This window comes from Fukomys damarensis, unplaced genomic scaffold (genome assembly GCF_012274545.1).
Source record: "Fukomys damarensis isolate Sample0158 unplaced genomic scaffold, DMR_v1.0_HiC HiC_scaffold_23, whole genome shotgun sequence".
Classification (NCBI taxonomy): domain Eukaryota; kingdom Metazoa; phylum Chordata; class Mammalia; order Rodentia; family Bathyergidae; genus Fukomys; species Fukomys damarensis.
The window spans coordinates 8,914,600-8,928,536 of NW_022900935.1; the positions used below are offsets into that span (position 1 = coordinate 8,914,600).

At 35.2% G+C, this 13,937-nt stretch overlaps 1 protein-coding gene and 1 pseudogene across 10 annotated transcripts in view; one reads left to right on the forward strand and one right to left on the reverse strand.

Annotated features, from left to right (window-relative positions):
- Positions 1 to 13,937, reverse strand: part of Scmh1 (Scm polycomb group protein homolog 1) — a 167,560-nt gene that overhangs the window by 70,887 nt on the left and 82,736 nt on the right. For 9 of the 10 annotated variants that reach the window (XM_019207741.2, XM_010625942.3, XM_033767856.1 and 6 more), the window contains one exon: positions 553 to 641. The exons of the other annotated variant lie outside the window; for it this stretch is intronic. In XM_019207741.2, coding sequence (XP_019063286.1) covers positions 553 to 641 — 89 coding nt within the window. The remainder of the gene's footprint in view (positions 1 to 552; positions 642 to 13,937) is intronic. 10 annotated transcript variants of the gene reach the window in all.
- On the forward strand, positions 10,077 to 11,127 carry LOC104863497 (annotated as a pseudogene).

Genomic DNA, 13,937 nt, shown 5'->3' on the forward strand with positions numbered 1-13,937 from the left:
CTTGAGTAAGTTCCTTACTCAAAAGTATGTTGCCTTAACTATTAAATGGAACTAGTAATTCTTAGTCCATAAAGTTAGCTGGGGCATTCAATGAGATAGTATATATAAAGTCCCAAACATTTTGTTGGTGCTTAAAAAATTACTTTCTTTCTCTGTTTAACCTACATTCTACAGAAGTTTCTAAGCATTGTTCCTTTAGATTTGCATTATATTTTATAGTACTACTAGTATACATATTTTAACTTCTTAACAACTCTATAATGTAAAATGGAATTCTACTTTATAGGTAAGGGAAAAAAGATTTTATTATTTGCTTAGTTGATTACTGAGAGCTGAGACTCAAAACACAGGAATCTTATCTTATTATGGATTAATACATTTCTCTGACAATAACTGCTGCTTCATAAATACTAAAAATCCTTCTGCTGAATTAGTTTCTGAGAAGGTATCCTCAACCCATAAATACAGACACGAGTGACTCAGTAATTGAAAGGAGGTATATTTGAATTTAAGCAGCTTGCACTTGGTGATATCTGAGTAATAATAGTGTACCTTGTGGAAAATCCTGATGGGAGCCATCTCTGCTCCATTTAGTGTCTTCAAAAGGAACATAGGCCAGGAGGAGGCATTCAGCCGAAATCCTACAGCAAACATAACACAGAGAAGACTTTTTAAAAAATGTTTTAAAAGGGCATGGTTCTGTCAAAATTTCTTTGGAATTCCAGTATGCTGGAATAGTCATAGAATCATAGACTTCTAGGAAAAGATTTAAAAGTTAGGTAAAAGAAATACCTCATTTTACAGATGAAAAGGAGGCATATTGTAGGGAATGTAATTTTTTCCAGGGCAGTGCTGTGCAGTATTGAGACAAGGTCCTACATCAAGTTTCTTGATGCTAGGATAAATATAACAAATATATATCTCTATCTCTATCTATCTATCTATCTATCTATCTATCTATCTATCTATCTATCTATATCTATCTATCTATATCTATCTAATCGTTTCCTTGAGAAAACCAAAGCAAATTCTTAGAAATGATTTGGCAGTAGAGTTGAAAACGGGCCTTAATAGTCTCTTAAGAAGAAAGCAAAATTGTTAACTCATAAGTCTAATTTACAATTAAATAACTTTGGTTTATATCTTTTTAGACTAAGTACTTTTCTGTCTTTCTCTCACAATAACAAGTGCTTACACACACCAAGTAAGAATACATCTTGATATTCCTGGCTTAAACAACTAAGAATTAGGGAATGATGACTGCCTCATTCTACACCAAAACCTTACTCTGAAAATACACCAAACCATACTCTGAAAGAGTAACACAAAGCCTGGAGAAGTTACTTGCTCATTGTCATCCATAAAATAAAATCAGTAAGTATACCATTTGATTAATAAATTATAAAAGGTTATTATAATTAGGTCTTCCAAATCCATCTCCAGGAATTTCTTTCAATTTGGCCTCAATTTTTAAAATTAATTTTATCTGTGCATTTAATGCATACAATATAATGACATTCATTGTTGGAAATTTGTACCTTTACATAATCGATCTTGGTTTTTTTTCCCCAATCCCTTGCCCTCCCTTCAACCTCTGCCTCCCTATCTACAAAGGCTTTGTTTCCATTATTTTTCATTTTCTCATATTAATTCCATTCCCTTCTTTCCTTTCTCCTACCCCTCCAATTTCCCCTTACTTTGTCCCTTTTCTTCCTATTTCACATTATTATACCATTTATTTAGTCCTTATTTACTTTTGGTTTCTCACACTAGAGAAACTATTTGGTATTTACACGTGTCCTGTTTATATCTCTTAGAGTATCACCTCAATGTGCATCCATTTAGCTATAAATAATGTCTCAATTTCTAATTTTTATGGCTGAGTAGTAGTCCATTTTATAAAAACACACACACACACACACACACACACACACACACACACCATCTTTATCCAGTCTCCTGTTGATGGGCAATTGGCCTGCTTTCAAGTTTTAGCTATTACAAATTGTGCTACAAACATGGGTGCACGTTTATCATGGTGGTATGATTCTTTTAATTATTTAGGGAAGTTTCCCAGCAGGGGAATAGCTGGGTCAAATGGGACTTCCAATCCCAGTTCTTTGAGATATCTCCATACTGATTTCCACAGTGGTTGAACCAGTCTACAGTTCCACCGGCAGTGGCGCAGTGTTCCCTTTCTCCATGTCCCCACCAACATTTGTTATTAGTTGATTTTGTGACAGCACCCATTCTTTCTTGGGTGAGATGGAATCTCAGTATTGTTTTCATTTGCATTTCTCAAATGACCAGTGATGTTGAACATTTTCTGATATGTTTATTTGCTATTTCTACTTCTTTGTCTGAGAAATGTCTGTTCATTTCAGATGCCCATTTTTAGATTGAGTCTTTAAATGTGGGAGGTCTGATTTTTTAAAGTTCTTTATATATTCTAGATAGTACACCTTTGTCTGAGGAACAGCTGGGGAAAATTTTTCCCATATTGTGGGTTGTTTCTTCATACTGTTGGTCATTTCCCTTGCTGTGCAAAAGCTTTTTTTTTCTTATCAGGGATCAAACTTGGAAACTTGAGCTTGCGAGCAGAAGCTTTTTAATAAGATAGCCCACTTGTTGATTGTGCTTGTTCACAGGCATCTGAGGTTTTGTTCATAAAATCTTTTCCTACACCAATGTCTTCAAGAGTTCTACCTAACCTCTCTTCCAGCTGGTTTAGTGTTTATGTTTTAATATCTAGGTCTCTAATCCATTTTGATTTTAGTTTAGTGCATGATGAGAATTTGGCCTTAATTCTTCATCCTAAGATACCGAAATATAATGCTTTTTGATAGTCTCTCACCTACTTCAGCCTTATCATTCCATTCAGAATAACAGATAAGCTTCACCAAAGCTTCAGAGCTGGAAATAACAGTTCCTGCTGTTCTTGAGGAATTTACTGTGTGCTAGGTTCAATTCTAATCACTTTCCATTACTGTTTAATTTAAGCCTCAAGTTACCCCTGAGAAATACATATTGCTATTTTCATTTTATAAAGGAAAAAACAAACAAAAGTTAATTAAGATTTTTAAAATTTCAACATGTGCAAATGACACAGAAAGCCTTGAAATCCAAGGAATCTGAATCCTGAGACCACACTGTTACCCTCTTCTTTTTTTGGGGGGGTAACCAGGGATCAAACTCGGGTCCTTGTGAGGCAGGCACCACAACTTACCCTCTTCTTAAACTGTCAATAGGCAGGTAAAATGAAAAATAAAGAATTAGCTTTTGAGATTATGTATTAATAACTATAGTTAAAAACAGGGAGAGGAGAGAAAATGTTTTGTTTTGTTTTGTTTTTTAGTAACAGGGACCTTGCGATTGCAAGGCAGGCAGCGGAGCCACTGAGCTAAATCCCTGGCCCATAAGGAGAGAAAATAAAATGGGAATAATAAAGAGTTACACCTCTGTATAATTTAATCTCACATCCCTTTGTCTCAAAGCTGGTTAAGCCAAGCAAACTGTTCCAAGTTCAAGAGAGATCATCTACAACAACTGCAACAGCAAGGTGGACATTTTAACATTTAATCTAAAATAAATACTGAAATGATCTAGAAATGATCTAGACAATAAGGTTAAAAAGGGAACATATTTTTTAAAAGAAGAAACTAAGATGACAAATGATAAGCTGAACAAGTGAATCACTTTAGTCTATCTCAATATAAATAAATTCACTTACTTTTACTTTACTTTTTTTCCCCTTATCTTACTTTTACTTGCATAGATTTTTTTTTCTTTTGGAAAAAACAAAACAAAAACACCACCTTAATTCTACATGATTTGGTGGGGATGTCAATTAAATGGTCCCATCTACTGTGCTGGGAGTGGGGTCAGGCACATATGCCATAGATTTGCCACCACTGCCCTATTCCAAGAGTGTATATATTTGTGTCCCAAGTTAGGCTAATTATTTTCTGACATTATATGGCTGTTGGAGGACAGATATTTTTCTGAGATAATGGCTGTAAGCATGTGTGCAGATTTGACACTTCCACAGGAAAACATACCATAGGTCAAAGCAGGCCCAAGGATGGAGCGAAACTATAGTTTAAAATCCTGTTTAGGGGCTGGGGATTTAGTTCAATGGTTCCACTGCCTGCCTCTCAAGCACAAGGATCTGAGTTCGATCCCTGGTAAAACAAAACAAAACAAACAAACAAACAAAAAAAATCCTGTTTAGACACATTTAATACTAAATAACTCCTTGGACTTCTTGGTGATATGAGTCAATAATTCCTAATTCCTGCCTCTTTCCTTTTCTTCTTTTATACTGCTTTAAGTTTTTGATCACTATTTTTCCTCAGACCATGGTTTAACAACAAACAAACACACACAAAAAAACCAAACAAGCAACACTATCTAAAAATTCAGGTTTGGGGTATACATATGTGAAACAACACTCCTTAGATTATGGAAGGGTTGAAGCAAGCCAAACCTATAGCAGATTTGCCATGAAGGGTTTAATACACTATGGACAAGGCATAGAAAAGCAGAACTATTCCAGAAAAGTAACCCTTATACTTGGGTAAAAGCGAGAGCAAGGAGGCACAAGTGCACAACTGCACAAGATTCAAATTTCATGCCTTCAATTCCCAATGACTAGAGTGCCCAGCCACGCAATTTCCAATTCCATGTTTCTGAGGGTCTTCTATCTCACCTACAACTTGAGGAGCTAAAAAAAACCTTTTTGCTCTGGGAATCTTTAATAGTATGTATTGAACGTGTACCATGTAAAAACATTTTACATGACGCCATCTTAATCAATATTAGAAATAATACAATGAGGTAGGGACATTTATCCCTAGTTTGATGATTAAACAGAAACAGATAAGTAGCTTATCCAAGGTCATGTAAGTAGTAGAACAGATTTCAATATATGATGGTTTTACCCCAGACTTCACAGTTCTTTAACTAAGTTTCATTGTCTTCTAGCAAGCTTCTTCAAGAGCAGGTCAAAGTACAAATGTAACCAAGGAAATGCTAAGGTGCCTTATTTCTCAACCCTCAAGGTGATGTGGAACCCTGTCCATTCAAATTCAGGTATACCTGCAATGTTTCAATATTCTTAGAGAGTCATACACAGTAGAGAATTTAAACATTGAAAGAGACCTCAGAGACTAACTAGTCCAAAGATTTTATATTGAAGGCTAAGAAACTTGCTCATGGTCACCCAGGTTACTACTGTAGAGTTCAGGTTGGAACCCTAAGACTTCTAGTCTGTTCTCCTGCACTGCACTATGCTGTTTTTATTATGCACATATATATATATATATGTGTGTCAGCCTCCACTGAGATAACTCTATGTTATCTCATTTAATCACTACTACAACTCTGAATGAGACACTAAAAAATAGCATTGTTTCTGGAGGTAGGTTTCTTAGACTAAAAGCCAGCTCTGCCTTTTCCCAAGTATGTAACTTTTGACAAATTACAAAACCTCTCTTTCACTCCAGTTTCCTCAATAATAAAGTGAGATATAAAAATGGAAATAACCTCAATAGGTTGTTCTAATGATCAAATAAGTTACTATACAAGAACACAAAACAATGCATGCCATATAGTGGTATTAAATGTGGGTTTTACTATAGATAAAAAGATACACACTTAAGAAAAATTAAATATCCAAGGTTAGTATGTTAGTAACAAAGCCAGAATTTGAATCCAACTCCTATTTCTAGAGACTTCATTGCTTATCATCACATTAATATTTTCAATAATTTCAACACATAGTACTCCATACCAAATCTTGGTAAGAAAAGTGGAATCATGAAGTTGTTAATAGAAAAGCAAAGCGGAATAATAGAGGCCCTCGAGTCAAACAATGGCTTTAGGGTTGCTTGCAAGGAAAAGGACTCCTAATCTTCAGATATGGGACTAGCTCAGTGCTCAGTCACTGGTTCTTTCTTTTTCTTGGTCACCATTCTTTTCCATCAAACCATGACGCCAATTTGTATCTCTAGCCCAAATTTCCGCCCCGAGTTTCTTGCTGATATATCCAACCGATTCTACAACTCTACTTGGATGTATATACAAGAGATCTCAAAAATAGTAAGTCTAACATATAACCGATTTTACAATCTCCTCCAATATGTTCTCAGTTAATAGTGCCACTTATTAAATTCAGGTGCTCAGACCAAACAGCTTATGGGTCACCCCAGATTCTTGCCTTTCCATAACCCCCAAATCTAATGAATGAGAAAGTCTTGATGGCTTTTGAACTTAGTATATCCTAAAATGAATCATATATCACCATCTCCACTGCTATATCACTCCAAGTCATAGTCAAACTAACTCCAGACATCTCACTGAACTCTCTCTTTCTGTTTGGGCCTCCCTACTAGGCGATCTCTATGTAGAAGCCAGAATTATGTTTATGGTTTTAAAAACATAAATCAGGTCATCTCACTCTTCTGCTTAAATCATACAACTCAAAACATATCTAAATTTATTCCTATTTTGTTCTGTTCCTCAAATACCCTAAACTATCTCCTTCTCCATCAGACAGCCTTTCCTCAAATCTTCAATTAGTTATTTGCTTAACATCATTTCTTCAGAGAGGCATACCTAGATTACCTAACACAGTCTCCTAAATCTATCCCGCTCCCTTCTTTTGTCTGAACATATTAATGTATTCTCCAACTAGAATACAATATTCATAAGTTTTACTAAATGAAGGAAAACAATTTATACTTACTAAGTGGAAGAGAGAAACTGATGGATACTTTATCATGTTATTCCACTTAATCCTTAAAAAGGTTATGTGCAATGGAGTTTATTAATGATCTTGTATATGAGGCAATTGAACCTCAAGGTTTAAGGACAATGTAAAGCACCTTACTATAGTCACACAACTGAAGTGGTCAGTGGCTAGGCTTATATTACACAGGTCTCTTTTTATTCCAACAGTGCTTACTCAGCTATGGTTTATTTTGAAAATCTTCATAAACATGCAGTTCTAAAGAGCTTCCAGGTAATCTCAAGACTGGACCTCAGAGTAAGCGAGGGCCCTGACAAAACTCTGGATTTAAAAGTAGATCAGCAAGTCTATAATCTAATCTTGGATTCCACCCTCTAGTGGCAAGTAAAGAAAACAGCATTCACCCTATGCACTGACTCAATGTCCTACATAGGATTCCAAGGGTGGTGAAGTTATTACACTATATCATGTGATTCTAATGCACTCCCGACTCATTATGTCCTCCCTGAGGGTCTTTACATGTAAATACATCTATAGAGTATGACACACATTCACTGTACAATCTTGGACAACCTACTTCCCTTTCCCTCTTTGTATTTGTCAGGGGAAGACACTGAGCTAGAGTTCAGTAGACTTTTGAAGCAGAGAAAAGAGGATTAGGACTAGAAGAGAGGTGCTGAGGAAGAGAATATTTGTCTGCTGGTATTTGGGAATGACTGCCAGGATTCCTTTTAATCCTAGTGAGACTCTTATCAATACTTCCCTATAACACCCCAAAACACAGGTTTATTCAGACTAATTTAATTAGGGGATGGGAGTGTGCCTAATCTTAGATTAGGCAAAGGTAGAGATGTGGATAGCTACTGACAGTTCTGCTGTTGCCCAACATTAAGAGCCTTGTTGCATAGAAGGGAGTTCAGTGACTATTTTAAAAATTACCTTTATAAAATGAATATTAAAGCCATCGTAGTCAAAGTCTCTTCTCTTTGAAATTTTGTTTGGTTTTTCTCAGTGCAAATTTCAGTAAAGTTCAGAAGATGAGACATGTATCTTTTATAATCCATCTCTCCACTGACCTTGGAGGTTACTTAGTAAATAAAGGTTGACCAATGACAGGAACATACAAAGAGATTCTTTCAAGTCAATGTACGATATATATTTTAGAGGATGTGACCAATTTTGCTGAAAATAAGCAACCTATACTGGGATCCTGACCCACCAGCCTAAGTGCCTCACTAGAGGCTAGCTTCTGCTTTAGATCACTGATTCTCCAAACTGGATGATGGAACATACCTGTGGAATCTTACAGAATATACATTAGTTTTATTCTCAACAATCCTGTTTCTTTTTTACAGAAATGAAAAAGTATATGTGTATATAACTTCATTCACATTATATGCATGTATCACATACAAACACATTTCTGCTTCTCTTTCTCCTAAGATAGCATAGTATATATACTTTTTTGGGCAACTTTTTTTCACATTAATAATCTAGGTTGGAAATCACTCTGTGTCAGTTTACAGGGAACTTCATTTTAGATTATGGTTAAATGCTACTTCATTGTACTATATTACATTCAAAAAATTTTTTAATAATGTTGCAAAAATAGCCATTTGCATTTTGCTTCACTTTTGTGGAAATGTCACTTTATAATCCAATTCATAGATGCTGGACTGTTGCATCAAATGATAAATGCATATATAATTTTCTCAGATACTACCAAATTGTATGACCTCTATCCCTAACAAGGACTATACTATTTTGTGTATCCCCAGCAACAAGTATTTGTTTCTTCACAGTCTGATTATATCATCAAACATTTGAATTTTTGCCAGTCTGGTAAGGAAATACTCTGATGTGCTTTTAATCTGATTTTAAGTAAAGCATATTTTCTTATGTTTAAGGACATTTACACCTTCTGTGAACTTTCCATGTCTTACATTTATCTTTGTAATGGTTTGAGTCGTTTATGACTCTTAGAAGTGAGGGAGATTTTTGTATTTTTATTTGTGCTGTATGCTGTAATTTTTTCCAACTTATCGTTTGTCTTTAACTTTGTATTTTATTTCCTAAAAAGTTTTCATTTTAAATATTTACATAAACTAATCAGTCTACTTGGACTTTGAGTCAAACAGAAAAGTCTTCCCAACCCAAGTATATAAGAGAATTTGTTTTTTTCCTAGTACTACTACAGTTAGAAATTTTACACTGTGATTTATTTTTTTGTATTGGGAATCAAACTTGGAATTTTGTGCTTGCAAGGCAGGTGGTGGCACCACTGAGATAAATCTCCACCTACATTGTGATTTTTAAACCAGCTGCAGTTTATTTTGGTGCATCCTGTGATATATGGATTCTGCTGTGTCTTCCCAAATGGCTATCCACCTACACCATGTCATTCATGAAGAAGTCCATTTTAATAGGATACCTGCTAGGGACTATACATGTTCTCCCCAAAGTCACATGTTGAAGCCCTAATCCCCAACTCTATCTAGAGAGAGTCTTCAGGAGATAATTAAAATTAAATGAAGTAATAAGGAAGGGACCCTAATCTGCTAGGACAGTGGTCTGATAAGAAGAGAGGGAGATACCTCATATTCATACCCAGCTTCTGTCCCTCTCTCCCTCTTCCTCTACAATTCACCCCAGGTGAGGACACAGTGAGAAAACAAGCAAGGAAGACAGCCCTGACTAGAAATAGAACCTACCAAAACCTTGATCTTGGACTTTCTGATCTCTAGAGCTGTGAGAAAATAAGTATTTGTTGTTTAAACCACATAGTCTATGTTATTTTCATTGAGAGCCTGAGCAGACTAAGGCTCTATCTTCATTACATCAAATTTCATATACAGTCAAGATCTATTTCTGAGGTCTATTTATGTACTCCTTGCATATGGTCTTAATCATATTAAACAAACTTTATAGTATGTTTTAAATTCACCTACAAACAATCTTCATTCCTTTTCTGAGAACCATTTTTTTTCATATGGCATTTTTCTTCTCCATAAAGAACTGCATGAGACCTCTCTGGCCCTGCCATGCCCGACCCTTCCTGCCACCGCCCACCTCACCCATCTCAGACTGGCTGTATGATTAGGCCACAGTCTTCAATGAGTAGACATATTTCTCAGTTCTGTGTGTTCTCTGACACATTTAAGGAATTTCTGAAGGGTAGTGGAGACTACTACCAGGCATAGCATGACTATGCAGACAAGTGAACTATAGAGATTCATTACTGTTCCAGGTGACAGAGGCTCACCTGGACACAGAACTGAACTGAAATTGTAGAGCATTTTACAAGAGTTCTGACCTGGACAGGGTAAACCTTAGTGCACTTCCTTTCTGTTGCCTCAGTATTACTGGATCAAAGGATTGCTGCTTCTTGTTAGAAGGTTCATTTCCCAGTACTCCCAATGCCATATTCAAAGCACTGAGAAGTTCAAGTGGAGTATATTGACTTCGATTTCTTGCATCAATTCTATTCAACTTTTAAAATCTTTCATAATCCTGTTTTTTTTTTTTTTTAACTAAAGTAACATGTCTCAAATGAACTGCCGAGCTCCTGTGGAAGTCAAATACCAGAGTGTGAGATTCCTCATTACACACAATCCGACCAAGGCAACCTTAAACAAGTTTAGAGAGGAACTTAAGACGTATGGAGTTCCCGCTTGCCTTGCAAGTACAAGGTCCTATGTTTGATCCCCAACAAAAACAAAAAAGTATGAAGTTACCACAATAGTAAGAGTATGTGAAGCAACATATGACATTACTCTTGTGGAGAAGGAAGGCATCCATATTTTTTATTGGCTTTTGATGATGGTGCATCACCATCCAACCAGACTATTGATGACTCGTTAAATCTGGTAAAGTTAAATTTTGTGAAGAAGCTGGTTGTTGTATTGCTGTCTATTATGTTGGGAGAGCTCCAGTGCTTGTTTCCCTGGGTAACTTGGAGGTATGATGAAATATGAAGATGTAGTACAGTTCATAAGACAAAAGCAGCTTTTAACAGAGAGCAACTCTTATACCTAGAGAAGTATCATCCTAAAATGTGGCCATGCTTCAAAGACTCCAACAATCATAGGAACCACTGTTTCATGCAATAAAACTGGGATGCCTGATGTGACTGTCTTGGATGTGTACTTGAGGTGGGAGCTGTCTTACAGATTAGCCCATGTGTTGGTTTGGTGAATAAGTCTAATGAAGCTTTCATAGAAGCATTCATTGAAAAACAGTTATACAGGCTACACATAAGTTTAACAGAATCGCAACCTGTGCTTGGGTTATGATCAACGTATTACAAGATTCTTACTGTTTAGCATTTATTTTTTTCTCTCATTGAGTTTATTGGTGCATTTTAGGCATACAGTACAGTTACATGCATCATTGGGATCTTGTACCTTTACATGACAGGTCTTGGTTCTCATTTTTTCCCCTTGTCCCTGCCCTCCCTTCACCCCCTCCTACCCTCCCCATTTACAAACACTTTATTTCCATTTTTTCATTTTCTCATATTTTTTTTCTTTTTCCTTATTACCTTTCCCCCACCCTTCCCACTTTCCCTACACCTTTAGCCCTTTTCTTCCTATTTCACACTGTCAATTATATCATTAGGATCTTATGTACTATTACAGTTTTTCACACCAGAGAAAGTGTTCAACAGTTCAGCATTTAAATTGTGCTTATCATTTGTACCAAATGACTTCCTGAAATCATGCAGTATTGGGTTACGTCTTTAAGGCTATTCCCATGTCAGAATCCTAATGATACATAAGAAATTTAGAAAGAGCAGGTGCCAAAATACCCAGCACAATACTCCTATATTTTTAGTGTCACATAGAACCCAAATTCCAGGAACTAAGAACACTCTACACTGTGGTTTGTTCCTTCAGTCATTTCAAACATGGTAGGGCCTATGTGGCTATTTGCCTGCTCCCTTTATGTTTACAACTCATACTCATACCAGTATACATCAGGTTTTAAAAAATATTGATTGTTCTTTTTGATTATTACCAAGTCTTACAGTGATTAATGTCTTTCTGCAAGTTTTTTATTTTGTGCTGTTCTCCTCCATTTTGAAAATCTACATTGTTACAGGAGCACATCTTTAATGTCTCAGACCAAAAAAAAAGCCTTACAGTTAATTTAATGCTTACACTCCAACATGCAATTTAACAGGGAGGGCCTGAAAAAAGACTAGGAGTGGGCTATTCAATATTTTTAGTAAAATGTTGCCTTTATCTTGTATAGAACATGTAGAATATGTTCTTTGATTTAGTAAATATTTTTGAAAAAAATTGTTATTATAGCTATTTTAATCATTTTTATTTGAAATGTGATTTTTCCTTCTCTTCCCAACCTCTTGCAAAAAACAGGAGTGAATTTCTGCCAATGAACTGAGCAGACATCTAATATTTTATATGTCTTTTGAGCTATGTAACTTAATTATTTCAATGCTTCATTATTTTATTATGTAATTGATAAAATGGTTATGTGTATTAATATTAGTTCAATCATATATTTATACTGTCTGGGAATGTGTGGTTATAGCTCTGAGGGAGAAATAATTTGTCAGTGCTTACCAGCTTGTAAAAACTTACTACAAGAGCTTAAACATCTAATAATGAAATCCATTTATCAAAAAAAAACTATATGAACATTTCTCACAATGCTAATATATGCTGCAGGTGATTAATTCCTTAAGCATTGCATGCCTACAAATGTCTTTTTTACCATGCTCCTTTTAAATATATTATTAGTACATGTTAGTGATACATAGAGACTACTTTCACTGTGGATATTCTGGTACACATACATGACACATCTTAATTCTTTTTTACATTCCTTTCTCCCCTCCCCTCCATCTCTTGGTCCTCCTCCCATTTGCAAAAGATCTCTGTTTCCTTTCAACTATCTTTTATTTTGCTCTTTATTCATACTTTGGGTTTCTCATATGAAAGAAACCATTCAGTATTTAAGCTTGTGTGTCTAATGTATTTTAACATTATATTTTTCAAGGTACATTCATCTTCCTACAAATGGTTCAAATGTATTCTTTACAGCAAAATAGTATGGACAAATACCACATTATCTATTTATCTGTTGATAGACTGCTTCCAAGATTTAGCTATTATGAATTGTGCTGCTATAAACATTGATATGCATGTATTACTGTAATATGATGTCTTTAACTCTTTCAGGAAGGTAACCAGTAAGGGGAATAGCTGAACTGAATTGAATTTCAATTTTGTTTTTTGAGGAATATTCATACCGATTCCCTTGTCTGTATTAGTTTATTCTCCCATCAACAATGTAGGACGGTTCCTTTTGTACCATTTTGTTATTTTTTTGATTTCTTGATGATGGCCATTCTTTCAGTAGTAACATGAAATCTCAGTGTTGTTTAAATTTGCATTTCTCTAATGCTGAATATTTTCTTATGTATTTATGAGCCTTTTGTTCTGTATTTCTTCCTAAGAAGTGTCTATTCATTTCACTTCCCATTTTTTAATTAGATTTTTTATTTTGGAGAGGGTCTAATTTTTTATATATTCTAGTATTAGTCTTATATCCAAAGTATAGCCAGCAAAAAAAATTTTTTTTTTCAATCCTGTAGATCGTCTCTTTACTGTATTGGTTGTTTCAGAAGCTTTTTAATCTGATTACATTTCCTTTTGTTGACTCTTCTACATTTCTTGAGCAACTGTTCAAATAGTTTGTTTAGAAAGTCCTTGCCTACGCCTATAACCTCAAGCATTTTACCTGTTTTATCTTTCAGCAGGTTAAGTGTTTAGTATTTATAACTTTAATCCATTTGATATTAGTTTAGTTCATGGTAAAAGATAGGGGTCCAGGTTTAGTCTTTTGCATGTGGGTAGTCAGTTTTCTTAGCACTACTTGCTAAAGAGGCCGTCTTTCTTCTAATGTGTTTTTGACCCCCTTTGTCAAAGATTAGGTGGCTCAATGTGTCTGTAGTTGTTTCTGCATGCTCTATTCTCTTCCACTGATCTGTTTTTGTGCAAGTGCCATGCTGTTTCTATCACTGTAGCTTTGTAATATAACTTGAAATCTGGATCATGATGCCTCCTGCTTTGTCCTTGTTACCCAGGATTGCTTTTGCTGCCATTTTGAGTCTCTTCTGGTTCCATGTGAACTTTTTTTTTTTTTTTTTTTTTTTTTTTTTTTC